Here is a 17,052-nt window from a genome sequence, read left to right on the forward strand (position 1 = left end):
CAGCCAGAGTACTTTACCAAATTAAAAAAAAAACCAGGATTCCATAGGATGCAGCCATGACAATTAAAGTGGAATCACAGCTGTATAACTGTTTAGTGTGAAAGGGACATAAACAGATGGCTTTACTGGGCTGCAAAAGTTTTGTTGAAGAGCCAGGTTTTAAGTTGGTGCAAAAAGAAAGCCAACATTGATGCCAATTGTCCCTCTAAGGAGAGGGCATTCCACAGTCAGGGCACCATAGCAGAGAAGACCTTCTCCCCTGTCTCCACATTATGAATTGTTGCCATCCATGGGAGACAGAGGAGTGCCTTGCCAGGTAATCTCAATGCATAAGCAGATATTCCTTTAAGTATTGAGATCCAGGGCCATTTAAGGCTTTGCATGCCTTTGGTATCACCTTGAACCCAGACTGGAAGTATACTGGTAGCCAGTGCAGTTTCTTTAAAACTGAAGCCAATGGATTAAGTGTTCCTGCCAGCAATTTAGCTGCCACATGTTGCATTCAGTCTCTGTGCTATTTTCAATAGCAGTCCCATATTGAAGGCACTGTGATAGTAATAAATAGGAAGTCAGCAGTGAATGAACTACTGTGGCCAGCCCAGCTGTTTCTAGATCAGACTGATTATCTTTCATTCTGTCTTCAGGCTGTGTTATGAAATGAAAATGGCTTTTTTCTGCTGGACTTCTCAATCATTTTTGATACTATTCACCATGGCATCCTTCTGGGCCACATTCCCAAGATGGGACTTGGCATTACTGTTTTGCAATGGCTCTGGACCTTCTCAGAGGAGTGAGGTCAGAAGGAGATGCTTGGAGATTCCAATTCAACATCCTGGTCTGTGGAATCCCATAAGGATTTGTTTTGTTCCCCATGTAGTTTAACATATACATGATACTGCTGGGAGAGTTTGCCCATAGTTGTGGGGTTTGCTATCAGCAGTATGCTGACAACATCCATATCTGTCTTTTCCATCTAATTTAATGGAAACTGTTTTAGTTCTAAATGGGTATGTGTTGTCAATAATGGACTGCATGAGAGTGAACAAACTGAAGCTCAATCCAGACAAGACAGAGATGCTTCTGTCACTCAAAGGCAGATTAGGGAACAGAGATTCAGTCTTGCCTGGTGATTAGCATTAATAATGAATGGATTAGCATTACACTGAAATGCACACTACCCAGCCCTGTCCTTGGAATCTGTTTGGAACCTTCAGCAGGTCCAAAAACACTTCAGCCTGACTACAGGGAACATTTAACCTCCTTCTTTTAAAGGCTTCCCTTCCTGCCAGTTTGAAATATATCCAGATACAATTCAAACCCAAGCCATTTGTGCTTTATAGGTCTGAAATGTTTGAAAGACTTCATTTCCTGATATGAGCCTGCCAGATTTATAAGATATTTAGGGAAGCACTTTATCTCAGTTATACCACCATCAGAGGCATGTCGGATGAGGACATGTGGTGTGGGGTTTTTATCAGGGGCTATTCCCAGGCTATGGAACTCTTTTCCTCAAGAGGCTAGCCTGGTTACCTCTCTGCTTTCTATTTGTGGGCAGCAAAGACCTTCTTATTTAGGTTGACTTTTGGTTGTTAACTGGTAGTTGAAATAGGATTTTTGAATAGGATGTGTGCGCTGTACATTTATTTTCATTGCTATGTTTTAAATGCTTTCAAACTGTTTTAAATTAGTACTGTTTTTAATGGGACAGGTGGTTGATTTTTTAAAAAACATGTTTTTATTGTAATCATAGTGTTTAAGGTATGTCTTGTTTTAACCTGTGTTGTGAGTCCTTTTGAGTCCCATGTTGGGAGAAAGGCAGAAGATTATAATCCCACATACATAAGTACTTATAATAAATGTGGCCCGTTACAAACGGGCACCCTAGCATGGACTCAGTCCGTACTAGGGTTAGAAAGGGGCATCTCTTCCAGACGCCCATAACCCTAGTACGGACTGAGTCCGTACAAAATGGCGGCGGCCGTTCCACATGGCCGCCACCATCTTTACATAGCGGACGTGCTGCGTCCGCATGTTGCGCCCCAGAAATGACACTGCGAGTGCGCACTTCGGCACTTGTGGTGTCTCTCCCGGGGCGCAAGAAGGAGTGCGATTTTCGCGCTCCTTCTTTGCAGTGTCCAGGAACCACGCCATTTGGCTGCTGCGGTTCCCAGACGCTGTAACTGGTGGCGGTAGCAGACCGCCGCTTTTCGGCGGTCTGTAACCCACCTATGATAGACTAACAGTGAGATTCTTTTCTCTGATAAAATCTGGGCCAGATATTTCAGCAGAAGGACAACTAGTAGAGCATAATAGCCAAGTATGGATATACCCTCTCTTAAATGGTATGTGAATAGCTGTGTGCCATATGAGATGTAAGATTATATGCAAGAATAGAATTAATGTGAATTGTTTTTACATAAATAGCAACTGCAGGAAAGTCTGAACAGCCCTAGAACCATAGTAAGGGGGAAGCTGGAATTTCAAAACGAAAACAGGCAGCAACAAAAATCTTCTGGAGTCATGGTTTTAGGGACAATCTGGACATAATGTTAATTGTGTGAATGTATTTAATGTATCACTTTAAATGAGTATCTATTGTCAGATCAATTTTCAAATTAATACCTACACAGTAATGCAAAGAAAAGCAATAATGGTTCAGACTGTGGTGCACAAGAAGAGGAGATGCTCCTTTTCTTCTTCAAAGACATCATAGTTCTGGTGAAAATCCTACCTAGCCACCCCATCCCCCAAATCCTTCCCAATGATGGGAATAGTCATTGTCACCAATAGCAGTTTAACACTGGAAAAAATAGCAGCAGCGGATAAGTGAATTAGTGACACTGTGTTATGGGGAAAGGGTTAAATCCAACCTTACCCTCTGATATAGTTCCAGTCTTGTTCACCTTGCAACTGGTGCAGCTGTTATTTTTAACATTTAAAAAGATGTATTTACTGGCATGTTTAGTTTGTCCTTTATTACGTTTTCTTTAGAGCAGGGGTAGGAATCATGTGGCCTTTCAGATATTATGGAACTGCAGCTCCCAGCAGTCCTCGGAAGCATAGAGATGGTGTGAGTATTCTGGGAGCTGCACTCCAACATATCTGAATGGTTTCACAATTCCCACCTCTGATTTAAAATATTGGGAAATGGCCCTTCAAAGATGGGATATTGAAAAACTTAGACTATTAGTATTATCCCACAAGGTTGCATATGTGATCTTGTAGTGGGAGGGGTCTTATCATCTCCTCCAGACAGAATTTCATTCAGAAATTCCAGAGGAGTACATGTTTACATATGCATACATATGTATATAGAAGTACACCACATCACATAACTAATACAGTGGGCCATTGTTATCTGCTGAGGTTTGGTTCCAGGACCCCCTGTGGATAACAAAATCCATGGATGCTCAAGTCTCATTAAATAAAATGGCACAGCTAAATGGTGTCCCTTATATAAAATGGAAAATCAAGGTTTGATATTTGGAATTTATAAATCTTTTTAATATTTTCAATCCATGGATGCTTTAATCCATGGATAAAAGATCCATGGATATGGAGGGCCAACTGTAATGAGTTTGTATAATGTAACTTTATCATTCCACTGGTGCTTTTAATTTGTATCTGCTTTGCATTTTATATGGAGTATGTTTTTTGTGTGGTCTGGTTTATTTTCATGATTTATTGTATGCATTATAAGGGTCCTTTTCTGGGCATATATCTTATTGAAGTCAGTGGGATTTACTTCTGAGTAAATATGCATAGAATTTTTAAGATGCCTTGGAAGTTTTGCTGTAAGGTGACATAAACATTTTTAAAAAGTAATAATTACTGAGCAGCTAGGATAAAGTAGATGAAACTTTATCATTCAAGCTCTGGTCCTGTGTAACTCAGCTGTCATACTTCCAGAATGAAAATTTTCTTCCTTTGTTGTTCCAGATGACGTCTGGTTTCTATTTTATGATTACTGTCATTTGTGTCCTTCTGCAGTTCACCTCCATGTATGAAAAGACAGTGTGGAAGTTTTAAATTGTGCATAATTGGTTCTGAAAAAGCTGTGCAATTCATTGTGTAGATTATGAGAAGGGTTTTCATTACTCTCAGACATTACTTATAGAACAAATGGTCTGCAAGGAAGAGAAGGTACTTTGCTGCTGAAGCAGAAGGTCTGTAGCAGGGAATCATACTGAAACACTTTATCCCGTAAGTTTCAGTTTCCACATTGATGTGCTTTCTTCCAAAGACTTTCCATCATCAGTTGTGCTCATTAGTTAGATCAGAAACAGATGCTAAATGTTAGCAGGGGGCGGGAAGGATTGTCATATGAAGAGTAGAGAAGTAAGATGCACTTCCTTCCTGTCAGTGTTCCTAAACATCTTATCTTTAATAATCTGAGCATGGTCTTTGGCCACATTCTTATTAATAGTTACCTAGATTTAACAAATGAGTAATGTTATCATCATCATCATCATCATCATCATCATCATCTAGAAAAAAACATATTTCCTATCTATCTAAAGTTCTCAGGGAAGCATATAATAAAATGTACATGATCAGTTTAAAACAGTGTAAACAATAAAATAATTTTAAATGTTAAAAACATGCTAAACCATTTAAAAGCTTAAAAGAAAGATTAAAATCAGTTAAAATACTTTTTAAAAAATTCAACACCATGCTGATGTGCAGATCTCTATAAAACTAGTAAGGTTCCAAAGGCTTTTGTAAGCAACCATGTTTTTACTTGGCAATGGAATGAGAGCAATGAAGGTGCCAATCAGGCTTCTAAGGGGGGTGTATTTCATCACTAGGGTGCCACAGCAGAAAAGTTCCTCTTCCTTGTTCTCCAACAAGATATTGCTCTGACTGATGAAACACACAGGAGAAACCCTCTAATGGACCTCAGATCTCCGGCAACCAATTCTGGACAACTCCTTTATTTCTAAGTGTTGTTTGCCTTAAGTTTCTTTACTTTCCTTTACAGGTAGGCAAGATGGTTGAACCAGTGACAGATTTTGTAGCAGGGATCCGCCACTATTCTAATTCCACGCTAACCATCCACAATGCTGAGCTGGGAGATGAAGGGCTGTATGTTTGTGAGGCCACTGATACCTATCATGGGCAAAAAGAAACACAAGACATCTATATCAGAGTGATTGGTATGTTGGCCAAAAAGCTTTTTGCTTGTCAATAACAAAGGGCAGTTAAAGCTTTCTGCCTGTCAGAGCTGATGACATTATACTTCACCACTAGTGCTATTTAATGCTACTAAGGCATTGCTTTTGTGTAGTTTAATAAAATATGGATTAAAATGAAGTTACATTGCTCCTATTATAGCACTATATTAACTGGCAGGCCCTTTCAGACAAGGCCTGTCTGTAGCAGGAACTGGCAATGCCTGCTTGCTATCCCTGGCTATTTTTAAATCACTGCTGCCCCCAACTTCCTCTGCTGCAGAATTTGCTATGTCTACATGTTTGTGGGAGAGGAGGTTTTTTCCCCACCTGTCCATGTTTATCCTGACTGGGGAATTAGTAAAGGACCCTTTGAAGAGCCTTATTGTGAATTTATCCATATCAGTTCCTGATTTCATAAGGGGTGGGTGAGTCTTTAATTATTGATTTTTCTCTCAGTAATTGTTTACTTTTTTGTTTACTGTTTCATTTAATGAAAATATATGATTGCTGAGTTGCAGACGTAAGCTGTTTGTGAGTTTTACTTATCTTTTTGGAGTATAACTTGAGTGCATCCAAGCATTTGACAAAGGGCTGTTGTCAGGATTTGGAGGTGAAATGATATGAAACCCAAATCTAAACTGCACCCTCCTCAGGTTCTGTGGATACCATGGTTTGCTAAAAAGACAAATAAAGGGGTCCTAGAACAAATCAAGCCTTAACTCTTGCAAGAAGCCAAAATGACTAAATTGAGGCTGTCATACTTATTTGAAGGTTAACATTTCTCTTGAACTAGAATGGTGTTGGGTTTCAAACTGAGTTTTTTTATTTGAAAGAAATAATTCCATATTGCAAGGACTGAATAGTCATATGTAAAACAACTTCTCTTGCATAAGATGTTGTAAGATTCTAGCTGCACTCCTCTTCTTCCAACCATTTCACCAATACCATTTCCATATAGAAGCTGTGCCACCTTCTGCCACTGCCATCCTGTATTCAACTTAGAAGGATAGCAAAGCCAAGGTCCCACTGCCTTCCTGTAATTTTTCTCCCTCACCCTTTCTTATCTAGATCATGGATTTGTGACTTTCCACACTGTTATGAATGACACTGTGTTTGCTGAACTGCACAAGAGCCACATTTTCCATGTGCAGATTGAGGCCTATCCAAGCCCAACAATCACCTGGTTTCAGAATAATCAACCTCTGAACTCAGGGAGCAACAGTGAGTTTGCCATCACCAGCAAGAATTTGTCGGAAACCAGGTAAGCCCTTTGTTGTAGGATAAATTGAAATCTGCTAAAGCTAAATCCTTTCTGTTTTTTCTGCCACCCCAGAATTTTTCTTTTCCATGTCTTTCAAATTCAGCTATTTATCATTTTTAATTTGTGTTTATTTGACTTTTCTTTTCTTTTGCATTCCTGCATCCCTATAACATCCTAGGCTGCTGGATGTTGGTATGCTGTTTGCCAGGGAACTTCTGATTTGTCTGCACAGCCATAATCTCAGCATGCTTTTTAGGTTGAATTAAGCCACACTGTATGTTATGCTGGAAGACTTTCCACTTTACACTAGAAGATCCCACAGCACCATTATTTACAACAACAACAACAACAATATTTTTATTTATATTTCCCACCTCTCCCTGTGGATCAAGGCGGGATTACAACAATAAAAACAACAATTACAAGATTAAAACTACAATGTCATATAAAATACACTCAATAAAACAGCATAACCATTACCAATACAATAACAACCCAAATGGTTGGGAGCTGCTGATTTAATTGGGGAATATGCGAGGGGTTAATGTATTTCAACTCTTTTTTTTTTTCTGTGCTATTTCTCTGACCTCCTGTTTCTGCCACATATGGAGAAAAGTGAAAAAATGAATGTATGCAAAACTAGACATGACTGGTGAACATATGTTTCTTTTCACATGTCTACCCTGCTCACGCAAAGCATTAATCTATCTTTGACCAAGGAAAAAAGGACATTGGATGCACTAAACCCTCCTCCTCTTGTGCCTTAATTCCTCTCTGTGGTCAAGCCATAGCCCTGCATTCCTGGCTCATCTCTGGTATGAAAGCCAGGAAGAGAGAAAACTGAGTGTACCAAAAGAGTAATGCACAGGAATGCTTGGGTTGATAGAAGGGATTCAGCATCCTTTCTTGTGTGTCTACTTTAAAATAATATAATAATATAATAATTAGAATAGAAGAAGTCATGAAAATGGTAGCCCAGTTATGTTTCAGTACATCTACATTGTAGAATTAATGCCACTTGACACCACTTTAAGTGCTATAGCTCCACTCAATGGAGTCCTGGGATTTGTAGTTTTATGAGATCTTTCACCTTCTTTGCCAAAGAGTTCTGGTACCTCACAAAACTACAAATTCCAGGATTCTGAAGGATGGAGCCATGGCAGTTAAAGTGGTGTCAAACTGCATTATTTCTACAGTGTAGCTGCACACTTAGTCAGAATACATTGTATACCAATGTATAGGAAGCAAAATTCTAAATGGGGCAAAACACACTCTATTAACTGCCCTGGCTCAGTGCTAGGGAATCCTGGGAAATGTAGTTTATTGTTGCACCAAAGCTTTCTGACAGAAAAGGTTACATGTCTCATAAAACTACAGTTCCCAGAATTCCCTAAGATTCAGCCAGAGCAATTAAAGCTGTCTCAAACAGGATTATTTCTGTTTGAGTTTTGGACCAGTCTTTCACACTTGGGAATGCTTAGGTGGATGCTGGAACAAATGAAGGCTACTAGGGAGCTTAGCTTGAAAGTAGAGGTATTTTTCAAGGGAGATAATCATCTTTTGAATATTAAATTATAGAAGTGGAATTTCAGCCAGATCTCATCTTTTCTGCTAATGTGGGGAAAAAGTGACAGGCCCTCACAGAGCTTTTTGTCTGTTTAGGTGCCATGAAGACAAAGAAACAATTTACTAGATAAACACTTGCTCTAGTCCAATGAGAGTCATCTGTAAATGATAGTTTGCTAACATGCACACTAAAGATTGCTACTTTTATAGATGCGTTATTCTCTTGGATCTGTGTATATACATTCTTAAAAGATGGGCAACACAGTCAGCTTTGCACTTCCACTAAATCAGGAGTGGGTAGGCCTAATCTAATCTGCTCTGTTCATGCATTATTCCAAACATGTGTCTGAGTGTGTCCAGCTGGGCTGTGGCAAACATCTGTTGAAGAAGTGTTATGTGCATATAGTCTGTTGTAACATGCATTGATCAAATACAATGTAACTGAATTACATATATATTTACTATATATAACAAACTTATAGTATATTCCTATCATAACATATAAGGTTTCTTATTGAATTCTTGAAAGCAAATTTCTTGATTACCACAAAAATGCCATAAGTCAGGAATAATAAAATCTGTCTTGAGTGAAGGGAACAGGTTTCTTTCTTTGGATGTAAAATTTCCTTTTATATAATGCAGCAGGTTTTCTGCTTCTTATACTCGAGCAAATCTCTTTCTCCACTATCTTAATTTTTGTAAGGTTCACTTTCTGCCAGGTATCAAACCATTCTAACCCTCGTAAGAGTGAAACAGAGTGAAGGAGGCTTATACACTGTCCGAGCTTTCCATAATGATGACTCGAAGGACCTGTCCTTTTACTTGCAGATTAATGGTGAGTGTATCACTTGACAAAATTATTTTGGACTATATATATCCTCATTGAAATGCAGTATGTAAAGATCTGGAAAAAATGAAATTTCAGAGGTAAAAGTGTCCCCACGTGACATGTGTGCCACTGCTATAAACAGGATTGCTTTTGTATTTTCGTTTTCTGCTACTATAGAATTAATTAATTAATGAGCCAAACCAGATATAGTGGAGGACAGAAATGGGGAAACTTCAAATTTCAGATTTATGTCATACTATAACCACCAAATTCTACCAACAAGAACAGGTTGAAATGACTTTAAATGAATTGTAGAATAATAATAATAATAATAATAATAATAAATTTTATTTTTACCCCGCCTTTCCATAGTTATGATCAAGGCGGCTTACAAAATTTAAAACATTACAATACAAGATAAATTATGTGCCTCTGAGTCTAGAAATTTGTTTTCAGTAGCAGAACTGTTCCAAGACATCTTATGCAAAATTCCACTACTTTCTTCATTTCAGAAACATATTATTTGTTGTCATTAAATAATGGGTTTTTAAAAATGTAGCTGATCTGCTGTAAACTACCCAGAGGTCTATGTTGGGGTGTACAGAAAATCTGCATTCTGCCCATATTAACATAAGTAACAGGTTAACATCAACTGTGCAGACATCTGACCCATAGAGGTCTGGGTCTAGGTCTGGTACAAAGCTGGGAGTGGTGAGAGGAGTTCCACACCATTATCCACAACAGTAACTGGGATTCCCCTTGGGTGTGATTCTCCCTCCCAGTCATTTACATGAACCAGCTGAGAGTACTTCCTGCCTCCACTCACTTTCTCATGTGTGGAAGCAAAGAGGAAGAGTGATGCTATCATCCATGCTACAGAGTTTTGCAAAGGGAAGAAACTAGTTCTTTGACTTTGATCCCTCATCCTTACATTATCTCTCTGCCCTGGCAAATTTTAATGCAGGGGTAAGCAAAATTTTCGTAGAAGATGTTGGATTGCAACTCCCATCAGCTAGCATACCATTTGTCATACTAGCATGGTTGATGGTGAGGAATGCTGGGAGGTGCAGATCAACAGCATCTGGAGGACTAACTTTGCTTGTTTAAATCAATCTATCATGTGTGTTGACCCATTCAAATGGAGTTCTAGCATGCCTATGATTGGCAAACTTTGGCCTGTTACAGACTGCCAAAATAAAGCTGCTTGGGGTCTCTTTGGAGATATGCTGTTTAAATGATGCATGCATCCTAAGAATCTGGAAGCTGCACCAAAGCTGCACTCCAGTGTTTAGGAACAGAGTGTGGCTTTGGCGCGACCTCCGGATTCTTAGGACTCATGCATCATTTAAATAGCATACCTCCAAAGAGACCCCAAGCAGCTTTATTTTGGTAAAATTTAAACAGGGCATCCTTGTTGACACCAAGACCTTTATTTGTACTCTTTGTAAATTTCTTCTGGCCCTCTTTTTCTTGCTGTCATGGGTCCAATACAGATGGGCCTTTTAGCACGTAAGGAATACGTGCTAGGGTTGCCTCGGGGCATCACTTACAGACGCCCCGCAACCCCAGTACGTATTCCGTACGTCAAAATGGCAGTGCCCTGACCAGATGGGTGCCGCCATTTTGATGTGATGGATGCTTAGCGTCCGCACATCACAGCACACTTGTGATGTCACGAGTGCGCCATTGGTGCACATGGGCGTCACAAGTGCGCCGAAAAAAGGACCCGCTTTTTGTGGGTTCTTTTTCTGCTGGTGGGAAACCGCGTGGTTTATCTGCTGTGGTTTCCCGACGGCAGAAAAGGAGGCACCAGCAGAGTGTCCTTTTAGGACATTCTGTATCGGGCCACTGTATCCTGAAAGACCAGAAAAACTATTTTATTAGATCAAGCCCAAAGTCTACTGAATCCATCTTGTTATCTCAAAGAATTTACTGGAATATGAAGTAAAAGCATCTGTTAATGCTACCCTGATTTCTGTTAAAATATATTTCTAAATTGTATTGAAAATGTTCAGATGTGTCAATGGTTAACTAAGGTTTAAAATGGTTCCTGTTGCAGGCCAGAAAGTCTAGGCCTGGAAGAGCAAGTCTTCAAGGACATTGCCTGAGATATAATATACACAAAATGTATTATTGTTATGGTCTTGTGTAGTATGGTGACTTCATGAGAAAGAGGTGTGTCCACTTGGTGGGAAGGTTGATCTTGTGTGAGAACAAAGACTGATGTCACATTCAAGCTTCTAGCATGGACTCTGAAAGAGAATAAATGTATAGTAGCCTGCTGTAAAGTGTAAATAGCAACAAAGTCAATAAACCCTCATTTGAGTGAAAATCTGTGTTGACGTTACTTTGTTCCTGAGTAGCTAAGAAGACTGCATCTGTTCCAGTTGGTACCAGTTCAGAACCACCGGCAGAATGAGACGTCACTCATCCCAAAGATCTTTTTCTCTAACAATTTCTGCTTTTTAATATGTTTGTGCTTTGTATGGTCATTGCCTAGGAATGGTAAGACTGTTGGTGGGCTTAGTACAATAAGTAAAAGGTAAAGGTTTCCCCTTTGACATGAAGGTCAAGTTGTGTCCAACTGTAGGGCCAGCGCTCATCTCTGTTACCAAGCGGAGGGGGCCAGTGTTGTCAGACTACTCTGTGGGTCATATCGCCAGCATGGCTGCACAGAACACTATTATCTTCCCACCAAAGTGGTACCTATTTATCTATTTGCACTTTTATATGCTTTTGAACTGTTAGGCTGGCAGAAACTGAGACTAGTGGCAGGAAATCACTGTGTCATGTGGTGCTTGAGCCTTGAACTGCCGACTTGCTGACCTTGTGATCTTCAGAGTCAGTGTCTTAACCACTGAGCCTTCTCAGAACTGGTGTCCTCCAAAAATGGATGGTGGGAGTATCAATCCCACCATCCACCAGTGCTGTATACCATACTGCTGAAATTGCACCACATGGGGACACAGAAACTGTTTCAGTATCAGTATCAATAGTATATAGTTGCTCCAAAACTGATTGCCTTCTAAAATCATCAAAGCTGATGGGGTATTTCTTAGTGAGCTTGAACTGTGAAAGTGGTATGTGTGTATATGAAGAAACCCTGTCTATTCAAAAAAAGTCTGGAAGTTATACATTTAAATAGTTCTCTGTCAAAATGGGGAACTCACATTAGACCACCAGGCTTGTGATTCAGATTACATGAATACATCATATACTACTATTTACAATATAAATTCTCCACTGGTCATACTGCTTACTTCCATCTGTGGGACCAGCTCCTTCATTTTTTCTGACAAAATCCTTCTTGTCTTCTTTTCTTTCTCCAATATAACCAGTCCCAGCTAAAGTGACAGACCTGAGAGAAAACAGCAACACCACCAGTGGGGAGCAAACAGTGACCTGTATTACAGAAGGAATGCCCCAGCCAGAGATTACGTGGTATACCTGTAACGATATAAAACGGTAAAGAGATTGTTTTTGTACCACATGTGTAGTGCCTTTATGATTGAAACTCTGAGAGGGGAAGCATGGAAATGGAGATGATGCAGGACTCTCTGCAGTGAATCTCACTAACTGCAGTACACAGAGGACAGATACCAATAATATATCAATAATATTTAGGTGGAAATTGAAGCCTAAAAGGAGTACCACTGTCCAGCTAGCTATTTCCTTCTTTGGCAGGTCACCCTCGGTGATCTTTGGTTTGGACTTTTTTCCTCCAAGCTGAATTGGAAGGAAACTTTTCTGTTATTATTTTTCAAAAGTGGTGTTGTACACTTGGAAAACTTCTTGTGCACACTGATACTCTCTGCTGAGGATATGAAACTTTTCAAAGGTCCTTGAGCCTTTTCCTCCTACCACAGGTCCCAGCAGCCCATCCTGGAAATGACTGGCCAGTGCACTAACCAACCATACAGTGTGCTTCCAGTATGGAAGTCATAATACAGGCTGAGCATCCCTTATCTGGAATCCAAAATCTGAAATACAATCGCCCCTCCTAACACGTGGAACTGGGATCCTCACACTTGAATATCTGCAGAGAGGCGACCTCTGCTATTTGCAATGGCGTGTGTGGGGGCACACCCCATTCAAGCCTATGAGGTTAGAATATGCCTCAAAGGCAATGGATCCCCCATGAAAATGGAGGGCCAACTGTGGCCTGTTACAGACAGGCCAGAATGTCCAAATTTAAAATAGTCCACATGGATGACTGGGATAGTAACACACTTTTTTTTCTGATGGTTCAATGTACACAAACTTTGTTTCATGCTCAAAAATAAACTATTGTGTTTAAAATTACTTTCAGACTATGTATGTAAGGTGTATACTAAGTGTTAATGAATTTCATGTTTAGACATGAGTCTCATGCCCCAAATATCTCATTATGTGTATGCAAATACTCCACACACAAACAAAAATCCAAAATCCAAAACACTTCTGGTCCATGGCATTTCAGATAAGGGAGACTGAGCCTGTACCATCTTTACCAGTTTTTAGCATACAGTATTATCTGAATTCATCTTAGTTCCCTTGACTCTTTCATTATGGCTGACCTCATTTCATGATCCACTACCTCCTCTCCCTCCATTAGTATAGACAATGAGAAGAACATCAGCTTGCAACTGTCAAGAGGAATAAATTTAGTCCCACAGACCATCATTTCCTGATAACTACTAATAACTTACTAATAACTAAGGCCAGGCAAATATGTGTAATAGCCTTCAACTTACTTGTGTAGGTTTCATTTATATAGAAGCTGCAAGAAATGATAATAATAATAATAATAATAATAATAATAATTAATATTCCACTTAATCACTTGGAATCCAAGCAGATTACAACAATAAAACAAAATACAGTTAAAATTCTAAAAAACCCTATCCCTCCCCCCAGTATAAAAACATAGTAATACTAAAAAGAGATTAAACCAGAGAGATATTAGAACAATAGTATAAAATCACAGTTAAAATCAGTAGAAGATTTGTAAAAAAAAAAATGTATAGCAGGGGTCCAGATAGGATGGAAAAGGGAATGGAGAAAAGAGGAGAGAAGTGTGTGTGTGGAGGGGGCGGGGGAGGCAGGAAAATAGAAGTGGACCTAGTCTGGAAAGGCCTACCGGAAGAGATCCATCTTAATAGCCTTCTTAAAGGTTTCCAAGATGGTAATCTGACAGATCTCGTCTGGCAGTTCGTTCCAGAGTCTAGGAGCAACTGCTGAAAAGGAGCACTGGGTCACTGCCGAAAGTCTAGTCCTCTTTGGCTGAAGCAGATTCTTCCCAGCAGAACGAAGAGTGTGGGGAGGATGATATGGGAGAAGGCATTCCCACAAGAAGTCAGGACCCAAGCCATGTAGGGGCTGATTAGGTGCATGGTATATTTATTAACAGTCAAAAATTCTGGTCCACAGATTCTTTATCCATGAATTCAGCCATCTGTGGCTTGATAATATTAAACACACACACATACACATTTCAAAAAGCAAACATTTGTTTTGCCTTTTTATATAAGATTCACAATTTTACTATGTCATTGTATTTAATGAGACCAAGTGGATACCAAGGGCTCACTGTATTCAGTTTTATTTCATTTGTACTCTGCCTTTCTCCCAAAGTGGAACCCAAGGCAGCTCCTAAGGAGGGAGAGGTACATGGGAATGATTGTTTTAAAACCCAGTGACACAACAGTCCTGATTATTCTGTTCTGAAGCAGCTGTTTACTATGAAAAATTCTTATTTCACTGCTTTTTGAAGTACAGTGGGACCTTGCCATCCACAGGCTTGCTATCTGTGGATTTGAGCATCGATGGGCAGCAAGCCCCATTGTCCCAAATGGTGGCCCATGCAAGTGACCTGGTCTGATTCCCATTGCTTGATGCCTTGTGAAACAGGTGTGATGGGGGAGCCACCAAAATCCTGGGGAATACCTCTGAAGATATGAATCTACAAACAAACTCCACCTACCGAGATGACCTGAAGATTTACATTGTGACAAGCAAGCTACACCTCCACCGAGTAGATGAGCCAGTCTTCATCAGCTGTGACTCTAAAAATCTCTTAGGGACAGATTCGCAGAACATCACTCTGGTCCCACACAGTGAGTCCCACTGCACATGTATTGCATTGCAGTATATATGTGCATGTATATATCACACTGAATCTTTCTATAATATTATGGCAGAAGCAGTACCAATATGCACAGACCAAGCAGACTTGGTCTTTTACGCCTATTCATTTTTATTTATTTCTGACAGGATCTCAGAGCACTGTACAATAAAATCAATTTAACTAATTTCAAACAGTCAAAAATAATTAAATAGACTATTGTGGATTATACCTCTATAATCAGTATCATCTGAATATAATATGATTATTGCGACTATAAAAAAAAGTTATATTTAAAACAGTAAAAATAATGTAGACTATTGTGGATTATATACCCCAATCAGATTTTAATCATATTATACTGCCATAATCATGAGACAGAATTTAAATGTATAGATAAAAACAGAAATACCACAGCAATTAGAGCAAGAGATGAAAACATGTGGCACTCCAAAAGTTGTTGGAATGCAACTCCCATCATTAGAACCTAGCATAGCCAGTGGTGAAGAATAATGGATATTGTAGTTCAACAACATCTCAAGGGCCCCATGCCCCCAGGGAATGTGAGTCACTTTATACCATCCTTTGTTCATTCCTTTGAAAGACTATATTAGTCCTTCCTGACAAAACTGGAAATGACCTGAAGATCTTTGCCAGTTTTTTAAAAAGCATTTTCTTTTTGTAAACAAGGTTTGAGAGTGACACACCTTATTTTGTAGGAGAAATGTAACCCTTCTCATTTTTTGCAATTTTTTATGTAGGTGGGAGCTATTTTTACATTTTACTCTGGATGTGTAGAGATCAGATATGATCTTTACTTCAATGGATCTCTTCCGATGAGCATACCCATTTGTATGAGATGCATGGATCCATCTTTTTGATTAGGATTGGAATACCTTACCCACACTGTCGCTTTCGATAATGTGTTTTTTTCATTGTTAAACTGTTTAATTGATATATGTTTTTATATTTTATTGATTACATTTGTAATTGTATATTTATACTAGGTTGCAATCCCGCCTCGATCCACCTGGGGAAAATATAAATAACATTATTATTATTATTATTATTATTATTATTATTAAACATTATTTCCCATAATATTCATGCTACAGGGCCTTTGCCTGTATCATGAGCAGGGGTCTATGGGAGCTATGAATATGGCCTGCATGGTCTTCCTGAACTAACAGGGTGCTCCTTGTCAGTGTTCTGCATGCTCACAAAACCCAGGTCATGTCAAAGAGTCCCAGACTTTCTGAATAGGATGTAATTCTTCTTCCTGGATAAATTCTTCTGCCTTAGGTCATTTCTTTTTTTTAAAAAAAAAATTTTAGAATGCAGTGGGAGGAGGGTTTCATGGTCATATTTAACAAAGTGAGAAGGCCGCACAACTAATCTAATCTAGCAAGATAAAAGAAAACGGGAAAGAAGTTTAAAGATGGAAGGCTGCATTCTTCTTCTGTATCCTTTTATTTTGATCTCATTTGCTATCTGCAGATGAGACTTGGTTCAAAGAAAGTGTCTCTACAGGCTGTAACATAAAATGTTTCTGTACCAGTAATGTGATAGTAGGACATGTGCCTGAGGGCAAAGTACAGAAAGATCAAGAGGTGTTGGACAAAGGTTTTCAGGAAGTGTCCTCTTGCTAACTATAAGTCTGTGTTAATATGAGGAACCTCTGCTAGAGTTTGTCCATTTTGTTTAATGAAGATGTTTTATTGTTAGTTTATTGTCAAGCTTGTTACGCCTTCTGGCAAAATGTGATTTTACAATGTATGCTAATAAAATATATTTGCTTATTCATCAGCCATAAACTAACAAGGCTGTTCAATAATTCTGCATCTTCTCATTATTTCAGATTTGTCCTTTAAAGTGATCATCATCTCAGTTATCTTGGCCTTGCTGGTCCTCATGGTTCTTTTCCTGGTGATCCTCATCATCTTGTGGCGAAAGGTAAGAGTCTTTCTGACTCTTTTCTGTGTCTCACTGAAAGATGTATACAGAGATATACACTTAAGCCAGTACAGCCTGAATGTCTTTCGCAATGGCACAATAATGAAATTTTAGCTCTTTAGCAGGATATTACTATGAAAACCATGTTTATTTAGGAGTAATAGGC

At 39.1% G+C, this 17,052-nt stretch overlaps 1 protein-coding gene across 2 annotated transcripts in view; it reads left to right on the forward strand.

Moving 5' to 3' along the window:
* Positions 1-17,052, forward strand: part of PDGFRB (platelet derived growth factor receptor beta) — a 121,517-nt gene that overhangs the window by 67,063 nt on the left and 37,402 nt on the right. For both annotated transcript variants that reach the window (XM_042453226.1, XM_042453227.1), the window contains 6 exons: positions 4,982-5,156; positions 6,243-6,435; positions 8,721-8,836; positions 12,169-12,295; positions 14,720-14,925; positions 16,792-16,886. In XM_042453226.1, the coding sequence (XP_042309160.1) occupies positions 4,982-5,156; positions 6,243-6,435; positions 8,721-8,836; positions 12,169-12,295; positions 14,720-14,925; positions 16,792-16,886 (912 nt within the window). The remainder of the gene's footprint in view (positions 1-4,981; positions 5,157-6,242; positions 6,436-8,720; positions 8,837-12,168; positions 12,296-14,719; positions 14,926-16,791; positions 16,887-17,052) is intronic.

This window comes from Sceloporus undulatus, chromosome 2, assembly GCF_019175285.1.
Source record: "Sceloporus undulatus isolate JIND9_A2432 ecotype Alabama chromosome 2, SceUnd_v1.1, whole genome shotgun sequence".
Taxonomy (NCBI): Eukaryota; Metazoa; Chordata; class Lepidosauria; order Squamata; family Phrynosomatidae; genus Sceloporus; species Sceloporus undulatus.